We start from the raw sequence: 22460 nt of genomic DNA, 5'->3' as shown, positions 1-22460 counted from the left end.
TTCAGCTGTGACTGGCCGGTGCGTCTTTATGTGAAATCCTTTGTTTAACAGAAATTCAGCAGTTGTTGTCAATATTTATTCTCGTCCGCTGCTGTTTAGTCAACCCCTTATCACATTATCTGCTCCTTTCCCTCTGTGAGCAGGGACTCTGCCATGGGTGTCGTGTCTGCTGGTCTCTGTGTGGCCGTACCAGCTCGGTGCCATGCCGTCCCCGGGCTGCTGTCGGACCTGAGTGCACGCACCCCATGGCTGTGGGAGGGGTTTATCTCAACCACTGCAGCTCTGTGCTTGGTTTGTAGGCTGGATTCTACCTTACTTACAAGTTTCTTTAATTATTTTGAGGCTAGTATTATAAAGTGGGGGCCAGTGGCAGCCCGCTCGCCTCGGCAGCTGCCGAGGAAGCAGGAGGTGGGACTAGTGGGGAGGTGGAATTGGGCTGTCGCTCAGCAGGACATTTAGGGACGATTTTCCAGACCAGAGAAGTGTGCTTGGGCGGATCAAAGCGTGGCGGTGATAATTGGGGAAACAGATGAGGTCTGAAGGGCAGCTTGAGCTGCTAACGAGGGGAGAGACATAAACTGCCGCATCCATCACTGCCGGCCTCTGGGCCTGCAGCCCTCTGACACTCTGCACGTCGCCGGGCCGCTCGCTGTACTCAACGGGAAAATGTGCGTCTCGAGGGGGGGGCATTTGCCTGGACCAATTCTCCATGTGTTTGTTGTAGGCAGCTGCACCGGCACGTTTGCTCGCGGGGTAGCCCGACCACGATGGTGCCAGGAATGATGGTTATCATACATAGAAACAAGAGCCTGCCGGCGTTTTGCCATGCCATGGTGTATTGTCATTTTATGCATTGAAACCGCATACAGAAACAGAAATGTGCAGATGCTTTTCATCTTTTTCACTCGGGCACAAAGCATTGATTATCCCATCTCGGCATTTGCTCTTCTGCTGGTGCTCTGGAGCTGGTCGGTTTTCCTCTGGCGTGCCAGTGCTGCGGAGGAACTGGCAAAGGAATGCACTGCTCGAATGGCTCCAAAAACAGCAGAACGCAACAACGTCCCTGCTTATCCTCTCAGGGTGAAATCACCGTGGTGCAGGAGGTGCGAACCAGCGAGGCTGCGGGCAGACCCTGTTTTGAGATGCTGCATTGAACTTTGGGCCGGAGCCCAAGTCCCCCTGTCCCTCCGCTGTCAGGAAAGTCACCGGTTTGACATCAGGAGCGGTGTGTGCCGAGACCCAGCCCTGCCAGGGCCTGCACAGGGCAGAGGGGCACTGCTGACGGGGCTGACTGCCTGGATCTTAATGAGTTTTGGAACAGCCTAATGTAAAAAATAGAGAGCATTTGTTTTTAGGGACAGATCCTCAGGATGGTTTGTGCAAAGTATAAAATAAAGTATTTCCATCCCAGGACGGATAAGTACGTACTTCTCGTTTAAAAGCCTGTGTGCTCACTGGGATGGAGTGCTGCTGACAAGTGTGGTCTGCACCTCCCGCGGTGGTCTGGTCCCTCGTGAAGGGCTGCGTCGTGTGGTTGTGTGCTCGCAAGGCTCAGGTGAGCAGCTAATGACAAAGCGCACCTCGTCACCGGTCAGCGAGCGGTGGGTTTGTCGGGCTCAGCCTCCAGAGGAACCTCAGGGATGCATCAGGGTGAAGGATGCCCATACCCTCTTGTATGCCTCTTGGGGAGCAAAAAACGAGCTCCCCACACATCTGGAGTGTGCAGTTTTGGACAAAATAAAACAATCACAGCCATTTCCCCCTGGAAAAAAAACTGGATTCGTCTTCAGCTTTCATCTTAAGCGGAAAAAGCATGTCTGCAGAGGGTGCGAGCACCAGCTCCTGTGCCGCTGTTGGCATCCCCAGGCCACAGCCCAGGCCTGGAGGGGGCTGAGGGGTCTTCACAGGGCCGGTGCCCTCACCTCCTTCCCACCTCCTTCTCACCTCCTCGCCTCCGTCCCCTGAAGCCGTGCATTTGCCACCCAGGCGTTCTGGTTGCACATGGAAGTTATTTGGCGGTATCCAAGCCTGTGCCATCTCCGTGGCAGGCTGTCGGGCTGTGAGCCGGGGCCTGGCTGCGGTGGGGGGTGCCGCAGGGCCAGCCTCCTTGGGCACGGAGGGGCAATTTGCCTGGGGGTTCGTTAGCAAGCATGGCTCCCGGCCGGTGGGTTTGGCGGTGAACCAGCAGCTGGGTACGGTGTCAGACCGGCTCTGGGCGAGGCACCCAGGGCCCCACAGCAGCGGGGGGCGGTTGGCCGTGCCCCGGGGCAGCGGAGGGGCTGAGGTGCAGCGAGCCCTCCTCCGGTGTGTGTCGGGCTGGGTCTCAACATGGGCTGTACATCAGCGTTGGGTAGTGCCTCAGCAATCGTGGCCCTGCCTCTGGATCGCTGCCTGGCTTCGGAGCTGTAAGCGTAGCCGTTGACTCGCCAGGACGGCAGTTCGTATGCTTCAAGTCAGTAAAATAGGGCCAGTAACTCTTTTTGTTTAATATTAAAAAAGTTCCTCTGCATGTATGCTTGGCGGGCCAGCTACTACAACAAAGCAAGTGCAAAGAGTTTATTTTTAAAAAGCAAACCATAGCTTACGTGTAGTTAAATGTTTTCCTGTAAAACACATGGGCATTGGTATAAATAGTTTTACCATTTACAGGCAATATTCGGATTTTACGTAACAGCCATCTTCCTGCTTGGGTTTTAACGCACCAAGCTCTCTGCTGTCGGAAGGAATTTATACTCCCTAAAAGAGGGAGGTGTTTGCATGTTTGTTTTGGATCAAAAATACTTAATCTGTTACAGCTGTGCCGTTCGGCGTGGCTGCTGGTCTGCTAGATCTGGCTCACCCAGATGCGAGTTGGTCGGGTACCTGCAGCACGGGTGCGGAGGCAGAGCCCCCGGCCGAGGGGAGACGGCAGCGGAGCATCCTCAGCTGCGGCTGTTGCCATTCAGTATCGTGGCGCGTTCGGAATACCCGAAGTGGTTGGTTTACTTATGTCAGTCATTAATAATTGTTAAATAGTGATGGGGTGGTAAATATTCATGCAGTGCAGATGGGATGTGCAGCACTCAGGAGTGTCTGCTGGCCATAAGAAGCTTTTCTTTTGTTTTTAGGAGGCAGCCTGTTAAATATTAGAGGGTTACACGTCTGATTTTGAAAAGCAGGACTTGGTAACTCTCGTGGCACAGAAATGCTTTGGTGAGTCCATTGTAATGTTGCAGGTGGTTAAATGCCGTGGCAGCTGACGAAGACTGTCAGCAGAGATTAAAGCCTGTTTCTGGTAGACGCTTTTATGTTTAAAAGCCGAGTTCTTTGCATCCTGTGGCATGGAGGTTGTCTTATTGATTTAATGGTAGCAACAATGACAGCAGTGCTGCATGCAGGATAATACATTTAACCGTCATTTCACAAAACCACCTGAGGAAACAATGTTTGCTCAAAACCTGGAACAACTCCACAGGGCTGGTGTTTCATTCACTTCAGTTTTGTTTTGGAATAAGCAAGAGCAGAGTTTGGGCCGCAGTTTGTGTTTCCCTGTGGCACTGGAGGGTTGTTTTCACCTGTTGCACCCCAGGTGCCCCGCGGACGCCTCCATCGAGGCAGGGGTCTGGCACCGGTGCCGCTGCGGGCTGTGCGCCTCCTCACACCCCTCCTGCCTACCCATGGCCAGCCGCCACCGGCACCCCGCTTTTCTCCCCTGCATCTCAAACCCCGTTGCTAAGCAACAATTTTTAAATGAAGAATTAATTTGGCTCCAGGACATCCTGAGCAGCAGTGTGGGCTAAAAATCTCAACTGAAAGGCTGTTGCATCAGTCCTGTGCTTGCGCTGTCTTTATAGGTAACAGTCCCTCTTTTTTTCAATTTTGTTAGCTGAGGGGGGCGAGGGAGGCGGCCGTGGTCCCAGCGGGGCAGCGCTGCGGGGCTGCGGCTGAGTGTCTGGGCTCTGAAGCGAGCGGCCGGCTCGCGGTCGGGGCGAGCAAGCCGCCCTAGCATCTGCGGCCGGTGGTGTCCCCGCCGCAGCGTGCAGGGCTCCATGCTCCCCTCGGGCCCTGCCAGCCGGGCGTTGTGCCTCTCCCTGCAGCCACGGGGCCGGTGCGGGGACCTCGGGGGAGAGCAAGGGGTTTATTCCAGGGACCCTTGGGGAAGAGCCAGGGTTTATTCCAGTGACGTCTCTGCATGCAGTGAGTAGCACGTTGGTGCTCTCGATTCTGCTCTGCCCCTGGACTTCGGTGCTGATATTTTAATGGCACGGTGTTGGTGGATTGATGAAAAACAAGAAGCCTTCCCGTTTGCTTTTGTGAGCAGTAGTTCTTGTATAAACACGCGCAGAGTGGTGTAGCAAGTGCTCGGTAACTCGGGTTGTGCTACCGCAGTGGTATAAAAATAGCATAAATAAACAGACCCAGCAGGCTGGCGCAGCTTAGTTTTAAGACTTTCCCAGACCAACTGCATTTATGAAACTCGTCCGTACAGATGTATTTACTTCAGATATGTGGAGGGCGATCAATGTTAACCTAACTCCAGCAGCATAAGAAAAGCATGTGGAACCAGGCGGCTTGCCCTGACTGAAGTGAGGGGTCAGTGCCGTACCGGGGACCTGCAGAGTCAGTGGCACACACCGGCTTGCTGGGACTGTTTGTTTTTTTTCTGGTTTTATACTGCTGCAAAAGGATAACCTTCAACAACAACAGCAGGATTGCTGTGATCGGTGTGCGCTCTCCGGTGTTTATCAAATGACAGCAGTAACTGTGATCTTTATTTAGTCTCTGTCCATGCAAAATTCTTCTGTATTTCTACTTTGGCTGTGCCCAATCTGATGTTTGCTGGTCCTCCCAAATCAACTCTTCTGCAAAGGTTGCCCCCTCTCCAAAGCTGCCGTGGGTTTGGTTGCAACCGTGCGGTGCCGAGCAGTGTCCGCCCATGGCTGTGCACACCCCATCATAGTCCTGAACCCGTCCGGATGCTGGAGGGAACACTGACAACCGATATACATTACATTACTGCAAATAGCGTCGCTGTGGAAATACCCAAACGCAGGGTAAGCCCTGCTTTGAGGAACCTCAGCCTGAAATGCAGGGGGGCACTGGAGGCAGCGGATGCGGTGGGCTCCCTGGGGCTCCTTCTGGGAGAGGAGGGTTCATGTTGGGTGTCGCACTGGGTGACGGCACCGCGGGTGCCGAGCCGCGGCGGGGAGGTCTGGGTCCTCCCTGCCTTCCTTCACCCTGCAAGGACTCAGCGTGGAAAACCTCCCGTTGGCTGCTCGCAGAGTTTCTGAGGACAGGGCGTCTCAGCTTTGGCAGTGCCCGTGTGCGGGGGCTGCTCTGGGATCCTGCAGGTCCCTCGCGCAGGCGCCGTGGGGCCCTGATGGCTTGCGCCCGCAGGAGTAATGACCTTGCGGGAGCAGTTTGCTAATTAGACCTTATTTGTTGCATCACCAGCAGGCTGTGCTTTCCAAGAAAGTTGTAGACTGGAGCCAAGTCCACCAGGGTGATGAGTTTGCTGTTCTTCCTTTGCATGACAGATTAGACGGTGTTTCTAAGGAGAGGTATTGGAAAGTAATCATTTTGAATTTGAATTGGTTTAAAGTTTATGCGGGTACGGAAGCCGTAGATGTTTGCAAGTTCGTAAAACAGCTTTGAAGGCCTAATAGCAACTACTCAGACTCAAACTACTCGGGGACCTGCTTTTCAGACCTCGGTGCAGATATGTGCACAAAGTGTGTGTGTGCTTTGGCCTGAGCGTGCATGAGATTGGGGGTTCACATGCACCTTACCGGAGGTGGAGGTAGAAACCAGCAGCGGCGTGCCGGAGACGCCAGGGCCACAGGTGCAGGAGCTGGACCTGATGCCACCCTGAGATCTTCTCTGCAGATTGCGTGGTTGGACAAGAGCAGCTTGGGTGCCGTTAATTTGTAAACCCACCCGGTGCTGCCGTGATCTCTGCTGCTCCAGTGGGTGAGGGGAAGGCTCGCCTCTGGCCTTTGGAAGAGCGTTTGCAGGGCGCAGAGGGTTTTGCCCGAAGCTGTGGGCTGTGCCGCAGCCGTGGGTGAGCGTCGGGGCTGTCACAGCACTGTGCCGCGTGCCTCGGGGCTGCCGGTGGGTCACGCTTCTCTGCTGGGCGGCGGCACAGTTGCACAGAGGGCTCTGCAGCACACTAAGCTCAAATTATCTTCTTGTTAATTAGTTATTGGCTTTTGCTGATATTTCCATTAAATATTCCCTCAAGGAAAAAGTAAAAATTGTTAGTACCCGTATTACCTAAGCCGTCACTGCGGTGGATAAAGGAGCTTGCAGTCTCAGAAGTGAATCCCAAGAATACTTTTTCGTTATTAAACATGCAATCAGGGTCTTTTCTGGAAGGAAACTATTTTCAGAGAGCAAGAATTGCTGTTGTATTTCTAACATTTAGTATGGGATCTGAAAAACAGGACGCGCTGCACTTCACAGAAAAATGGTGGTGTAGAGAAGAGCATGGTAGTGACCTCACAGAAGTGGCCTCATTTCCTGCCTATCCGTGTGAAAGTCTTAACTATCTAGGTGTAACATCAAAATCCAACATGTTTGTCAGGTGATCAAGTCTTGTAGAAATACTTACACTGTATTTTCAGAATGCAGAATTTTGGGGGTGATTTTTCCAGGACAGGATTGACTATGGTTTCTTTCTTGTCTGAGTCCTGCATGTTTTCTCTTCCACAATTCTGCACATATCCACATGTAATGCCTCCCGCTTTGTGGGGAATGAAACCAAATTGCATAGCTGGGAGGTGCTTCTGGCGGTCTGTGGGAAGGCTCCTGGGACAGGTACGGCGTCCCTGCTCCCCTGAAGGCAATGGGAAGGAAAACTCCCGACCTGGCTCCTGGTCACCAGACCTTGCTTCACCCCGCGCTGCACCTCGATGAGGCGTTACAGGAGACTGAACACTGCTGGCGTCAGGCACGCGCGTCCAGGCTGCGGCCGGTCACGATCCCATGACCGGAGTGGACTGTTCTTCTTTACAGCACTTTTGAGCAGTAAAAGTGAAGTGTACAGAATAGGAAATAAATTTGTATATTAAAAACTAAGACAAGAATGGAGAGCCAGCATGAGTTTAAAAGATTTACTTCTGTAACAAGAGCAGAAGCAAATGTGTACTTGACCCCATATTTCAAATAAGGCCTAAAAATCTGTCTTTGTATAGTAGCTGCTGTCAGCTAAAAAGATTATATTTCTTCCTGGGTTTTTACCAATCATTTAAACAGAAATCTGCACGTCTAAAATGTGTCTGCCCCGATAAGTAATGATTTTTCTGTGAGAGAATTTGAAAACTAAATAAGTTACCCGCATTTCCCTGTGGTTGGGAAGTAGTAACGTAGCACGGAAAGGTTCGCCCCCTTCACTCTGTCCCTTCCATGTCGCAGTGGTTTCCCAAATATAAAGGCAAGTGTGTTGTCTGGCACTCGGAGAAGGCAGGGCGCATGCTGAGAGGCAGCGCTGCTCATTTCCACCTGTCTGGGGAAATAAATAGAAAACTCAAAGAAAACAGGCATTTTCTGTCAACAAATGAATAAAGAAAGTAAATATTTTCCTATGGACGCTTTTTTATTAATTCCTATTTCCAACTAAAAACTCCTCAGCACAGTAATCTGACTGGCGGTTTTTACAAAAACACAGTAATCTTCAGGAAGTTATCTAGATCGCAGGGGTTGGTGCGTAGGTCATAACAAAAAATTGAGATTAGTGATAACCAATTCTTTAAGGTACGTTTTGGGGTCTGTTTTTTATTTCTTAGGAAGCTGTGCAAGGGTGAAAAAGCCGTGTTTGATGGCTTCCGTGTAGCATCCCGGTGTCCCTGGCCATTCGGGGTCGCTCACCCCTGCGCTGGCTCCTGGTGCAGCGTGGCAGCTCCCGCTCTTCTGCAGTTGCCGTCGGTGCAGCTGCTCCCGGTTTGGCTTTTTTCACTTACCTGGCTGCCGCAGTTTTGGCTGGGATGCAAACCCAGCTTCCCCGGAGCAGGGCCGGGTGCTGATGCCCCCTGGCAGCGCTGGCACAGCCAGCGGTGTGTGCTGAGTGCGTGTGAAGCCGGTGACAGGTCTGCCGGCGCCCTCCGAGCGTGGCACCTGGCTGTTAGCGGCACGGAGCGAGCGGCAGACGGGGACCTCCGGGCATTTTTGAGTGGAGGTGCAGTGTGTCCCCGCAGCCGGGGCCAGCTGCCCGCACTGGGGCACGGGAGCTGCACCAGCTCAGCATCACACACAGGCGTGAGAAGGGCTCTTGGAGACGCTGCTAGGAGGAGGAATGGTGCAGAAGGTAACACGCAAGTAGATCAGCTTGCAAACAAATGTCTCTCCTTGGCACTGCCCTTGCGAGCCCTTGCCATTTCATGATGTTTGCGTGGCGTTTAGATTAGGCAGGTATGCAGAGGTGGGCCTGATCCAGCAGGCAGTGGGGGCGGACGGGCAGACAGAGCCCCCGGGGTGATGCTGGGCCCGCAGCCCCCCGGCCCCATCCCTCCTGCCTCCCCGGGTCCCCCACAGCCCCCCTGCAGCTCGGTGTGCGCTTGCCGTGTGCTCGGGTCGGTGACCTGTAAATATTTAACACGGCAGGGGCAGGCAGCGAGGCAGGAGGTGTTACCAGCAAAGAATGACACCCTCGCACCCCAGCCCTGCCAGAGCCATGCCTAGCACCGCGGGGGAGTGGGGGGCACCTCCCGGGGCCCCACACAGGTCCCCGGCGGGCGAGCGCCACCCGCTCCTCCCTGTCCCCATCCCCTGCTTTTGCCAAGGCTAGACAGCTTAAAATACTGCAGACATCATGCTGCCCTAATTTAATGACAGTCAGGCTGGCTGTTTAGTTCAGCCTGGGCTCTCTGCCTGAACGTTGTTGATATGATAGCTGGAGAAAAACATCATGTGAGAGTGGCCTGCATGTCCTCCCGCTCCGGCGTTCCTGCTGGGAGGACGCCTGGCTGACGGGCCGAGCTCGACCTCTTCTTCCTCGCTCTGCAGGGTGTATTTGTGAGCAGGCTGTGCACAACGGCTCATCACGGCGCGCAGGGCCGCGTTCTCGCGGTGACGCTGCTGTCGGGAGTGTGGTACCTGATGGGTGCTGGTTAGCGACAGCGGGATTGCTTGGGGACACGTGTGGGGACACGTGTGGGGACACGTGTGGGGAGGGCGCTGGCGCTGCCCTGGGTGGCTGGCAGGCCGCACAGGCCACACAGGCGGCCCGGGCCTGGCCTCCCGCGGGAGGCTGCTGGAGGAGCCGCAGCGTGGCCACAAAGCGCGGCTCGCTCGGGCCGGCGCGCCCTGGGCGCCGCAGCGGGGCCGTGTCCATGCCCGGCTCCAGCAGCATCACCTGGGCCCGGCCCAGCCTCTTCTCCTCACGGCTGCTGGCGGGGAGTTGCCGCCCCGGCTGTCAGCTGCAGTGTGAGCGAGAGCCGGGTTTCTTCCTGCAGGAGTCCTGAGCGCAGAAGTAGACGCGGCATCTTGGCAACAGGATTTTGCCCAAATACCACATAGCTGTGTGAGTGATTCCCCCCCCCGTCGTGCTGTGCACCCGAGCTTCCCGGCTGGCTCTGCCCGTGGGGGAGGCCCTGTCCCGCTTGTCTCGAGGGACGGGAGATCTGCGGGCGGCCTCTGCTGAACAGCATGCCTGAGGAGCATTTTTAATAACTTTTAGTCCAGCAGGATTCTGGTAAAACCCTACCAGCGTAGGGACAACCCGACCAGCGTTTTGGGACACTGCCAGCGTGCTCAACTTCCGCTTCTCTGAATTTACTCACTTATAGTATTAAATTTTTTATGATTGAAAAAACAGCAAAGGGTTCAGAAAAGGTTCAGAGAGATTAAAATCTGCCTTAAACTTTGTTGACTGCAGTTACCAGAATCTAGTGAAAAGGTAATTAAGAAACTACTTGCTCGCAGTATAAAGGAGAAGAGTGCAGTCCGTGTTCTTGATCGAGATTTTTGACAGTGGTTTTCACCCTGCGGTTTCTGACTCCTGGGCATTCTGTGGACCATTTCTGAAGGTCCATGGAATATAAGTAAGACAAGAAAGCCATTTCGCAAACAGAGAAGTCCGCATTTCTTTTGGAAAATTTGCTAGGATCTGAAAATTCGAAAAGGTTGAAAGTTAAATGCTGCACTGGACTCCAAAGGAACATACAAACAAGAAGGATGTAAGCTTTTTGATAGTAGCTAATGATAACTAAGCATAAGCACAGTTTACCTGGGGGTGTGGTATATTCTTGTAGTCTTTAAGTCAGAGTAAATTGTCTTCCTTAAAGATCAGCTGCTAAGTGAAGAGAAATGATGGCCTTGATGGGGAAACAATGGAGGGGGCTCCTTGTTTCCCAGGAGCCTGAGGACATTGCATTGGATCACTGGAGTGGTTTCTGGCCTTAAAGCATTTGAGTCCATGAAGTACATTAAGCGGTCCTGATCCAGGCTTTGGATCCCATCTGGAGAGGTGTGGAGCAGCCTACACCCCACCACTGAAATGAGGACATTGAGTTTAATCTGCATTTTGGAATCAGGTTTGTTAATTGCTCCTCTCTGATTCCAGCAACACATGTTGTAGTTTCGTGTTACTCATTTAGCAGTAATTAAGTCTGATTTTTACACTGTGCTAATGTAAGATATCATCTTCCAGGCAGCTAGTAAATGTGTAATTTTGCCCTGTGTTACTTAGTGGTAGCAACAATTAACACGGGTTTTAGTATCAAGAGAAAAATTGCCATAAATAAAGCTGTTCCAAAGTGCTTGCCTTTTACCTACCATTTCATATAATTGTGAAATGCTTCGGGGGGGGTGGGGTGCTGAAATGAGGTTGGTTTATTTGTGCAGAATGGCTTAAATACTGAACTGTGTTGTCAGTAAGGCATTAGAGGAGAGAACTGAGGGTCATTTTGTCTGAAAGCATCCCCCCAGGCTGAAAGCGTGCTTTTCCTCGAGCGTATGGATGAGCCGGGTGGGAGATGTCCCGCACGCCATTTTGGCCGGTCCACCGCAGGCTGTGCTGGCCCCTGCGCGGGTCTGGCCGCTGCTCCGGGCTGTCGGGTGCTGGCTTTGATCCCCACGGACGTGGACGGGCGTAGCCCTGCTGGCGGCTGCCCACTGCCCTCGCCGAGCGGTGCTGGAGGTGTCGCAGGGAGCTCCCACAGGTGGAACAGCAACCAGCAGATGCATATATGCACGCATGTATATGTCTATATACACACACGTATAAAATTCACGCTCCATAAACACCGATTCTTGTTGCCACCATCAGTTTGTCTTTTCTACTTATGAATCGTTAATGTTTGTTACTGACCTTATTTGCAGTAGGAAACTCCATTCCCCTGTAAAAATATTTTCTCAGGCTGCACATGTTTTTTTCCCCTGTCTTATCTGTAGTACAGATGTTGTGCTTTTAGCTCTTGTGCATTATCTGGCCCCTGTCTTGATTGCTTTCCAACATTTGGAGCTGTGTTATTAGGGAGATTTTCTTGCCAGTCACTTCAGCAGTCCTTTCCGCGCGCCAGCTCTGCCGAGGACAGCCCGTAGCACCCCTCAGTCCAACGAGCAGACGCCTGCGGGAGCCCTGTCACAGGGCCGTGAGGCAGAGGCGAAGACCCCACGCCAAAGGGCTTGGGGCAGCCCTCCGACCCGTGCCACGAACGAGAAGACCGACGTCTGCAGCCGCGCGGCCCAGGGCCAGCAAGGCGGCAGCGAGCACGGCACGGCCGAGCGCCGGGGCAGCCTGCGCGGGGGTTGCTGTTCGTCTGCGCCTTCCCGCTGTGACTGGCAGCACTCGCTCAGCTCTTCTGTGTTGTCTGGATCATGTAATGGAAAATGCATTTCGTTCAAGGAAACACGCTCAGGGACTACGAACGGATGCTCAGAAAGATGAACTTTCTTTGCCATTCATTACAGTCGTGGTCTTCATATACATAGGGCTTTCTATAATCTTAGTGTGTAGCCTAAAGATATCCACAAAACTTTACGTATTTTTCTTTGTATCAGGTATATATTCCTATGCAAGGATCACTCAGATGTCAGTTGAATAACTATGAAAATGAGTTGTAAGAACATTGGACTGCCAGCAGGAGAGACGGACTGGGAGGCGGGCAGCAGCAAACCATTTATCCCAGCCTTAAGGGGAGACAAAAATCATAGTACAAATTAGATTTCTGGCAGATCTTATAACAAGAATACATTTTAACTTTCTGAGCAAAATTGCAGTATAAGGTCAAACTATATTGAATTAATTTGTTTCCTGATAAAAATGGTTTCTTACTTAAATTAAGACTGTCTTTTGCTTTGTCATTGTTCCTGTTTGGATTTATTTCAAAGATGAATGAGTAAAGGAAAAAAAAATGTAATTTAAGGAATCTGTTTTTTTCCCAGAAAAGGATTCAATTCTCCTTTTTAGTTGGGTTTTTTTTTTTTTTTTTATTGTTATCATCCCTTTAGTGAAAGTATGGGCTCCAGTGTTAGAATTAGTGTGTAAAGCTTCCATATTAAGGAATTTGCATTTCCTGAAGTCTCATGGCCTGCGAGACCACAGCTCACATGCCCCGGGAAGAGGGGATTCTCTTCCCCAGGAGGGGGGCTTCTCTTCCCCGACCTCCTCTGCCGCGCATGGTGGCTGAGCGGCTGTGCAGGCAGTGCCCTTTGCTCGGGCCCTGCCTTTCATTTTAGAGGCTTTCGCAGCAGAGCCACAGCTGGGGGCACTTGGGGCCGGTTTTCAGAAGTCACGTTTGTGCCCAGCTCCCGGTGCCCCGGCCACCGGGCAAGCACCCAGTGCTGCTGAGCACCAGCCGCCCCGCTCCCAGCTGGGAGCCCGCGGGCGGGGGCACCCAGAGCGAGAGGCCGCGTTAAGAGAGTTCACCGAGCAGGGTTGTCTTATGTGCGAAGCTGGTTTACTTGGTAACAAGGAGGTGCAGTGGGGTTTGGATATATATTGTACATAGAATTATTTTTTATTATTTCTTGATGTGAATGGTTGTCAAATTGATGAATGTCCTTTCATCCAAATAAAATTAGCGCATGAGATCTGTTGTTTACTGCATCTGAATTTAATGAAAAATTTAGAAACAAGTCAATTCTGATTTTCTTGTTTGTTTTACACAATGGCAACAAAAATGCATCATATGTAAGAGGTTTTCTTCAAAGATGCTGTATTGCAGGTCGCGTGAAAGCGTAGAGCTGGTGCTGTTTTCCTGGTAATAATGCTGCTTTGACCACACGTCTTGCTGTGCGCTCAGTGCTTCTTGTGCCCTGCCACAGCAGAAAGATAAGCGAGCCTTTAACATTTTCAGAGTAGCACGTGAGCTTTTGGAGGCTCACCACTGCAGCCGGACCGCACTTCTGCTGGGTTTCTGGCTCCGCAGCCGCCTGGTTCCTGGTTCTCTGTGGGCAGGGGCAGCCGTTCCGAGTCCCCACCGGCATAGCTTTTGCTGAGCAAAAACGTGTGCCTGTAGAGGATGGCCATGCTGTACATTCAAAACAACTAGTATTTTGCTTTTAACTTTTAAAAGAAACAGTATTTTTTAGAGTGGTACTGCAGAAATACATAGTTTAGAAAAGCAAAGCAAGCAGCTGATACTAGAATTGTCAAGTCGCTCGGCTCAGTATGTGATAGCCTGGAGAAGCCGGGGGCTTTCCTCCTAGGTGTGTGGCGTGTGTTGTGTTTGTTTTAGCTGATGCCATAAGAAACGAAGATACAACTACAGCTTCTAAGCCAATTGTGTCAATTCTCTTCTTCAGGGTCGATGTTCAAGGGAAAACTGCAAATATCTTCACCCACCACCACACTTAAAAACGCAGCTGGAGATAAATGGACGCAATAACCTGATTCAGCAGAAGAATATGGCCATGCTGGCCCAGCAGATGCAGCTTGCCAATGCCATGATGCCTGGTGCCCCGTTGCAGCCTGTGGTATGTGCGCTTTTTGGCTTCGATCAATGAGTACAGTGAGTTGTGGGTGAAGTAAGTCAGCAGGTGTGCTGACATGCCTGTAGAATCCCACCAACGCTGGTAACTGGTGGAGAAATCCAATACGCTGAAATGCTGGTCTGTATGTCTTTGTACTGCTTAATTCTCCCTTGCCTGAAGTAATATTGATAATTTAATTAATTCTGTCAATCTTTTGTTAATTTAATTCGGTTTTTGCAACTTATTTCTTAAGAGAGTGAGTGATCTGCGTGGGATTTTCGTAAATAGGCGTTTCCTTTGCCATTTCACGTGCTCTAGGAAGTTCCCAGCTTTGAGAAGATTCCCACTGGATGTTTTCCATTCACTCAGGGGAACCTTCTCAGGGAATTACTTGCTGGAATTGGACTTTGGTTTTTACAGCACGTTGTCAGGCAGAGCAGAAGGCTCGCCCTGAGTGATGTATGGTGCATGTCAGTCTGACCTGCGCGATCCACAGCACAGGCTTGGCAGGAAGAAGGAGTACAGATAATTATACTTTCTCAAAAAGCCAAGGTGGGGGGGAAGGAGAATCTATCAGAAATCTCTCATTTGGTCACGGTAAAATGTGATCATATATTACATCATACCTGTTTCTCTTATACCTTAGTAAGCAAGCGCAGTGCAGTGGTCCACAAAGTCGAACGCCATGGCTGAGTTTTTTGCTCTGCAGTAATCCCTCGTTTCAGCAAATGTAAAGACGATTGGCACCAACCCGCCATGCACATACGCATTTGGGAGCTGAACACCCTGTGCCAGATCCCTCTCTAATGCAATCCAGAGAGGTCATTTGAGCTAACCTATGGATAAATTTGGCCCGGAACCCTTTTGATATAAATTTCTAGCTCAGACATTAGAGGGTACTGATTAATGTATGAGCGGGACTGGCACTGATTAATGTATGAGCAAGGCTGGTATATTCTACATAAAAAGGCAAACAGTGCTCCCCTGGCTGAAGCTCTCTCTTTCAATGGGTAAAATGGCAACAAAGGAAAAAGATAAGTTGAAAAAAATATGTAAAATAAATATATCTGCATCAGCACTTCTCTGACAGTTCTTTTATTCCTTTCTTGCTGGCAAAGGTTGAATTTAGGGAGTTTAATTTACCTCTAGATACCTTCCGTTAGGAAACCTATATTCGCTCTGTTAGATGAGTTCCTCAACTTTTATTTCAAAAAACATAGTGACAATTAATACTCCTCAAAATATAGCTAAATCCTTAGCAAAAATCACTCAGCAGAAAGGCCTCTCATACCTGTGCCACATGGTTATTTGGCCTCACGTTTTGTGGGTCTACAGAATACCAGTAAATATTTTGTAGCTTGATTCAGTTAATATAACTGTTATTCTCCCACAGAGCTCTATGCCTTGGCTGTTTCAAGAAAAAGTGTATGTGGGGGAGAAAAGCAGCAAATGTTGTGGTAGGAATGTCACAGCAAATTCACTTTAGTACCTGTTAGCACAGCATGAGAAGATACCACATTTTGTTTTCTCTCTTTTGATTGGCTTGTCTTTAAATAAAATTGTCTGCATCGCCTAGGCAAGGAGGCGAGCTGAGGCAGCATCAGCGCAGACACCAAACGCTGTGGCACCGCAGTGCTTCAGGGGATGCCCTGAGGCTGCGCCGCGCAGCCCGCTCCTTGCTCCCGCCTCGCGGGAGAAATAGGGCTGCCTGTGGGCCGGTGCCCGCTGCTGATGGCTTTCAGATCAGAGACAAAATTAAGTGTCTGTACAGCCAGACAGCTCAAAAGCAGGCTGTACTTTACGTGCTTTAACTCCAGAGCAACCTCAGAATGATTTTTCAATTTCAACAACTCAAAACAGACGTGTGCACATGCCACAATTTTATTTTTGTTTCCTGGTTTGAGTACAGTGATACAGCCTTAGTGCCAGCAGATTCATAGCTGGGACTATGAGAAAGCTTAAGTCAAAATGCAGCCACCAGTAAGAACCCTTGCTTAAAATATTCTTCTCTGTTAACCTGTTTGTTTGTTTGTTTCATGAACTGTAACCAAATAGGGCTCTCTCAGGTTTATACAAAGCAGTGTGCAGGCACACACCAACATTTGAGTAAACATGAAAAAAAATAGCAGTGCAGTCCTGTGGATTAACGTTCCTTTTTAATATAAAGAGAGGCTAGTGTGAGGATAACATTTAAATCAAATTTAAATTCTCCTTTATGCTACACTCATACTGTCCCTAACAAGCAAAATTGAAGTCAGTTAAGTCAGAGCAAAATTTTGAAGTGCAGCACAAACCTTCTCCCCGTGCCTGGGTAATTTCTGTGTGCGTCGCTTGTGATGTACAAACATTACAGACTGTGTATTTTCAGAATTCAGTCTCATTCACTGCGAGGATTCATAGCAAGGCCCATTGGCTGTCCCAGCAATAGTGTTTCCAAATGGATGTCATCCTACTAATTTGGCCTTTAAATGACTTTATTTTTTAGCACGGTTGAAACGGATGTTATTTCAGGGTGTTCTAGCAAGTGATTTATGTCATCCCATCTGACAATGTCAGTTTGGTTTGTTTTACAAAAATCAATACCTGTGCCGTAATAAAAGTAAGTGAACTAACTTAATGAGAGACTCTGATTTGGTAAGAAATGCAGTAGGATCCTTTCACTCATATTTCTGTTTGATAAATGTTTTAATTATCTTAGTCGCAAGTAATGTCTGCAGACTTTTCCCATCTTTCCTTTTTAGTTCACTCTTTTATCTGTCTTTGGCTGGCACTTGAGGGAGGGGATTTCAGACGGTGAGCGGGGATTGCACGTCCTGCTGACTGCAAGCACCGAGATCCTGAGGAAGAGCTCTGCCTGCTCGGATCGGTTCTGCCTCCTTGCTTGTAAACTGGTTTAGGGGGAGTTGGGCTCAGCTAGACTATGGCTTTGGTACTAGAGCATCAGTTGGTATTAGCACATCAGTTGGTACTAGCACATCAGTGGGTGCTGCTGTGCTGCTTCACAAAAGCAATGTCAGACCCTGGATTTGCCTTTTCCCATGTGGAAGAGTGTGAAAAATGCTAAACGGAAGCGGGAAGATGCAGATGTGAGACCAGAAGAGCGGAGATGGACCGGGAAGGTGGCCGGAGACTGGGGCTGTTCCTCGCCTCCAGGGGCACGCAGGGCACCAGGAGCACGGGGACCCCCAGGCTGCTTGCTCTGTACAGGGCTGAACCGCGGGGCTGTTCGTCAGGCACGCGATAGTCGCCCGGCGCTCCAGAGGCGACCCGCTGCACGCCGCAGGTGGGATGTGCAGCAGAGCAAGGTCCCTGACCTTCCTGCAGGTGTGTTTGTAATTCACAAGTAGCTGTAGGTTGTCAGTGTTTCTCTCTGCATAGGTGGTACGCTCTTGTGCTTTCCTTGGCATGGCAGGCGCTCGGTAGATGACTGTTAAAGATGCATTAAACGAGTCCAGCTCCTTCCCTGCGGGCAGACGGCCCTGCGGGGCCGGTGAGCTGGGGCGCTGGCAGAAAGCCCGTCTGTCTGCCTGTCCAGCGAGGAGCCGTGGCTCTGCTGCGCTGCAGAGGCCAATTTCCAAAGGTGCCCCGGTGTCTCCTTCCCAATCGATAGACCCCGTTAGCGAGCAGTGCCTCTGAAAGGCAGACCCGTGGAGATCAGACCTGCTGGTGAGGTTCATGTTGGTTGTGCGCAGGCGTTTTTAGAGCAGAATTATTCAGTAGCTGGGAGGATGTGGATTATGGGGCATCTGGCAGCACAGAGTTGCATCCAAGGCTATGTCCTCCTTCACCTCTGTTCCCTCTGCGGATCTACAGGAGCTGCTTTTTTCTTTTTTTTTAGCTGGTTTGCATGATGCATGGCATAGTAGGGCCCTAACTGCAAGGCCAGTAAGTAGTTGTATGGTTTGGTCATGGTGATAGAGAAATACTACCTCTGCTTCTAGAGATGGGAAAGTGAAAGCTCGCTGGAAAATAAGTGAGCAGTAGGCAGCAGAGACGAGCCCAGCGGCTCAGACTGACCTGGAGCCCCCGCCCTGCCTGTCCTCTCCAGCATGGCATCACGGTCCCGGTTCTGACCAGCGTGCAGTTACAGGTTGACCCTCAGCTGATGCTTGTGGACGGCAGGGCCGTGCTTAGGGTGACCCTCGCAGCAGAGGGAGCAGTGTGCTGGCGTCCCGCTCCTCCCCATCCCGCAGCCGCCCGAGCCTTGGGTCAGTGCTGGGGCGGCTGGGGACAGTCCCTGGGGAGATCCAGTCGGTGCCATGTGTCCTCGGGGGCTGCTGTATTGCCAGAATTTTTTCCTGGGTGCAGGAGTGTTTGGGCGGCTTTGTGCCCTGGCAGACTCCTCTGCGACCAAGAAGCGGTTGTTGTGCTGCCCAGGTCTCACCACTTCATGGTCGCTTTCTGCCAGCAACGTGGCTCCGAGTCTGGGCTGGTACGACTGTCGGATAGTTTTTTATCTCCTAATTGACATGTGTACAGCACATTGCAAAATACCTGTGAGTTTCAGAATAATATGACGTGGCTCTGATAAAATACGCTATTATTTTGCAGTGGTCTAAAGGCCGCAGGATATTTATATTAGTATAAAATTATCTCAGAAAATAAATGGGATAGTCTTTTATGTACTGTACAGTGAGTATATGGGGCTGAAATCAAACACTGATACCTCTTAAGGCACACTAACAGACTGGTTTGTAGTTTTATTTTCAGTATTCATTATTACATAGCTGAGAACACAGTAATGAAAAGCGCAGTTAATTAATGGTGTATTTAAAAGTAATATTTTATTTCCTGTAAAATTTGTCTGTTTGTTTTTCATTCACATGGATGAAGAACCAGAGACAGTAAAGAAATTATTCCCATTTACACATTTTTCTTCAGTAATCTCTGCATGTGTTTTTGTCCAGTGTTTCAAATGGACTTGTTCTTGCTTCCAAACAGTTCAGTCATTTCCTCAGGAATACAAAAACATGTGGTGTTATATGCTGTCTGGCTTAAACAGATATGAAACAGAGAAAAAGAGTTGCGTTAACTCTGTAGTTGTTTTTCCTTCTAAAAATTAGTTTGGAAGAAAAATCTAAATGCTTTATTTAGACACTAAAGATAAACACTCCAGACTAAATTTTTTTTGGCAATTACACTGGTAGCACAGTGCCTTTGCATTCAGTGAGGCAGAAGAGTTATTTAATCTTTACTGCAGTGTAACAGCTCCGCATTTGGTCTTACAGCATTATTTGGTCTTCTACATCCAATTATCTTCACAACATGTGATAGCCTACAAGGGTGTCTGACTCTTCCTTTTTTTAAAACAAGCAAACAAACAAAAAAAACCAGTATTTGCATGCTCGCTCTCTCTCTTTGGCTTCATGTTTTAGTCTAAATAAAGCATATCCTTGATGCAGTGTATTTCTTTCTGAATATCTGCGTGCACAGCCTGTTTAATTTTGTAAAAATAAATGGTTATGGTTGTCTGGTCTTGTTCCTGTATTAAACCTCTGTAATTTTTGAACCAGTGCTGGCTGTCATCAGGGTCAGAAATGCATTTATCGGTGTCTGAAGTTGACTGTGGTTTGATGGTGTGTCGGGGCTCTCGCGCAGATGCCTTTTCCCCTGAGAACGGACGTTTGTACACGTTTTGGACGTGTCCCTCTGAGAGCCTCAGACTTTCTCCTGTGGCCATGAGGAGTGCTCATTTATGATGGCATTGCTGAAGTGCGGATCAAATGAGAGTTTGCTCCAAGAGCTGCCACGTGGTGTGAGCGTGCAGGGGATCTTGAGCAGGAGAACCAGCAGAGGCTGGTGAGGGATGCCTGTGGTCTTGCTCATATGCGACGTTTGCACGGGTGTTCCTCGTGTCCCACAAACACAACAAACGCTTCTTTCCCATCGGTAACAGAAACTCACTGCCATTGTGCTCAAGATGATAGCCAGAAAGTTATTATGCTGACGGCATAGCAAGTATAAATATTAAAGTGTCCTTCTTTTCTCTGATTGCAGCCGATGTTTTCCGTTGCACCGAGCTTAGCCACCAATGCATCAGCCGCCTTCAACCCCTACCTGGGGCCCGTCTCCCCAGGCCTGGTCCCAGCGGAGATCCTGCCCACCGCCCCAATGCTGGTGACAGGGAACCCCGGTGTCCCGGTTCCTGCCGCTGCTGCTGCCGCTGCCCAAAAGCTAATGAGGACAGACAGGCTGGAGGTAGGAGCCAATATGTGTAACTTACTCTCACAAGTTGTATCATTTGTTGTGTGTCCTAGATATAAAATATTTTTCTTGTGAAAGAAAATAATGCAGGTTTCACTTCAGCTGATAATGTCTTATCTTGGTGACGAGTAAGGACGGGCAGTGACTGAGTGATCATACAGTAACCTAATGCTTGCAGTTCTGCTTCTGACCCTCCGTTGCAGAAAGAAATGGAAATATTGAGCCCTTTTAGGAATGACCGTGGCAGCAGCAAAAGTGCCTCAAAACTGTGTTAGTGTGGGCCCAGAAGGTGTTAATGTGGGGTTGCATGGGCGCGGGTACCAAGCACCAGGGGTGGGTGTCAGGGCAGAGCTTCAGCTACCTGGGTGAAAGATGGCTTTCAGCCTCTCTTACTTTCGCTCTGGACAGATGGTGCCAGCACTCCCCCACCGGCCTCCCGCGCCCGGCTTATCATCCTTGCTACAACCCTGACAAGTATTAGTGCTCTCTAGCTGGTACTCTGCCTTGCCCTGAATCTTTCTTATCTGAAAGGCCTGACAGTGTTTTCAGCGCCTTATCGGCGCTGCGGCAGCGTGGGCGGTGAGCCAGCGACGTGCTGCCGGCTGCCCTGCGCTTGGGGTGCGCCTGCGAGCGCAGCCTGCGTGCGGGCGCTCGGCAGCTCTGGTCAGGTCTGGTGGTTAAAAGGCGGCGGTGGGAGAGGCCGAGCAGGCGGGGTGATCCGCCGTCACCCCGTTTGTCTGTTGGACACAGCGGTATGTTAGGGCACGCACCGCCTGCGAGAGGTCGGCTCTCCCTGTAGCACGGCCGCTGGTGCTCTCCCTCTCTGGCACCGCGCAGCAGCCAGCAGCAGCTTTGATGGGCGGTGGAGAGAGCCGAGCTGTGCCGTGACCGTCCCTGCAGCCGCAGCCCTCCCGCTCTGCCTTCAGCCCCCGCCCCGGTGGCCAGTGCTCACTCAGCACCGGCGTTCTGGAGCGTTAGTGCAGTGGCAGGTCTCAGAGATCCTGGTACTGCGACATCTCCTCTGCCTGGGGAGGGTGTGAAGGCTTGGGGCTGTGGGGGGTGGGTGGGTTCTTCTGCTCTTGGATATGGTCCCTGAACTCAGGGAGCACTATGGGAGGAGTGAGAAGGACCTCTGTTTTAAAATGCAGCCAATTGTAATTGTAATGCTTTTCTTCCTGCCCATGCATCTGCATTAACAGGGATTAATTCTCCTTACAAGGAAAATTAATTCCTTTTTCTTAGTTGCATCTCTGACTGACAAGCTGTCGCTCAGAAGGCTGTGAGCTGGGAGGAGTGTGGAGTGTCTTCTGGCAGCGAGCGTTTCCCGCTGCTGCTGTCACTATTCTCAGAGCTCACGTCACCACAGGTTCCCCTTCTGCGGGATCACATCATTTCCCTTTTTAGAGATGTTTTCTGCAAGGAGAGCGTTCCCCAAAGCATGGTCAGGTTACAGGAGAGGCAGCCGCACCGAGCTGAGAGCTGGCACACGGGTGGCTGTTTGGAATCACCAAGGGATGTTTTTCCTTTGAGGACTCTATTTCACAGTGGATACCTGCCAGATGTGGATTAAAACCAAAATGCAATTAGATAAATTCATAAATAAATCATGCTAGATTCAGAAATGAGTGCTGAGAGGAGGATGCCGATGGCGGGGAGCCCTTTGGGTCACAGTGCCGAGGTCAGCTGCTGTGTTCGATTGTGCTTCCACCCACGTAGAGGCCACGGCGCTGGTCAGTGGTGTTGGGGACGTGGGCTCAAAAGCTTTCTGTTCATAGCAGGAGCAGGATGTACCTGAAGTCCCTAAGCACCAGCTCTGCCCATGGCCAAGGAAGCATGGACATTGGTGGGAGCAGCTCTTCATGTGGAGCCTCTGGGGCAGAGCTTGTGCTGGCCGGCAGACTGTGACCAAAGTGCACAGGGAGATCATGAAATCTGGGACTTCAACATGCAGGACTTGATCCTCCGGATGCTTGCATTCTCTTTATATAGCTATTTAGAGAGGTGATACAGTGCCGAGCCAAACTCCTCTGCACAAGAGGGAGTTGTGAGAGCGTTACTCTGACAAAACACCCAGGGGCACAGTCTGCAGTGAAAAACATTTTTATCAATTAGGAAAAGCCAGCAAAACATCTGAAATCAGTAAAATTTTTTAAAAAAGGCCAAGTGGTTTTGCTTAGAACTTGTATGGAAAGGAAAATGATGGCCAAGTTGGAAACCCCTGAAAATAAGTGCTGAGACTTGGCGAGTGCCTCTTTTGTCACCTTTCCTGGTGAAATGGCACTGTGTGGGGATTCCTCCAGAAGCAGACTTCGTTCGCTGCAGGAAACGCTGGCGGTGCAGGAGCGTGCCGAGTCCCCGCGTGCTGG

General features: G+C 50.5%; 1 protein-coding gene across 19 annotated transcripts in view; it reads left to right on the top strand.

The window, feature by feature from the left end:
* Window positions 1–22460, top strand: part of MBNL1 (muscleblind like splicing regulator 1) — a 111429-nt gene that overhangs the window by 66797 nt on the left and 22172 nt on the right. For 18 of the 19 annotated variants that reach the window (XM_072868593.1, XM_072868608.1, XM_072868592.1 and 15 more), the window contains 2 exons: window positions 13723–13893; window positions 19888–20088. In XM_072868593.1, coding sequence (XP_072724694.1) covers window positions 13723–13893; window positions 19888–20088 — 372 coding nt within the window. Of the gene's footprint in view, window positions 1–13378; window positions 13627–13722; window positions 13894–19887; window positions 20089–22460 lie in introns of those variants that run through there. The other variant, XM_072868609.1, reaches the window with a different exon arrangement.

This window comes from Ciconia boyciana, chromosome 7, assembly GCF_034638445.1.
Source record: "Ciconia boyciana chromosome 7, ASM3463844v1, whole genome shotgun sequence".
In the NCBI taxonomy this organism is placed as follows: domain Eukaryota; kingdom Metazoa; phylum Chordata; class Aves; order Ciconiiformes; family Ciconiidae; genus Ciconia; species Ciconia boyciana.
This window is presented reverse-complemented; position numbering and strand designations above follow the sequence as displayed.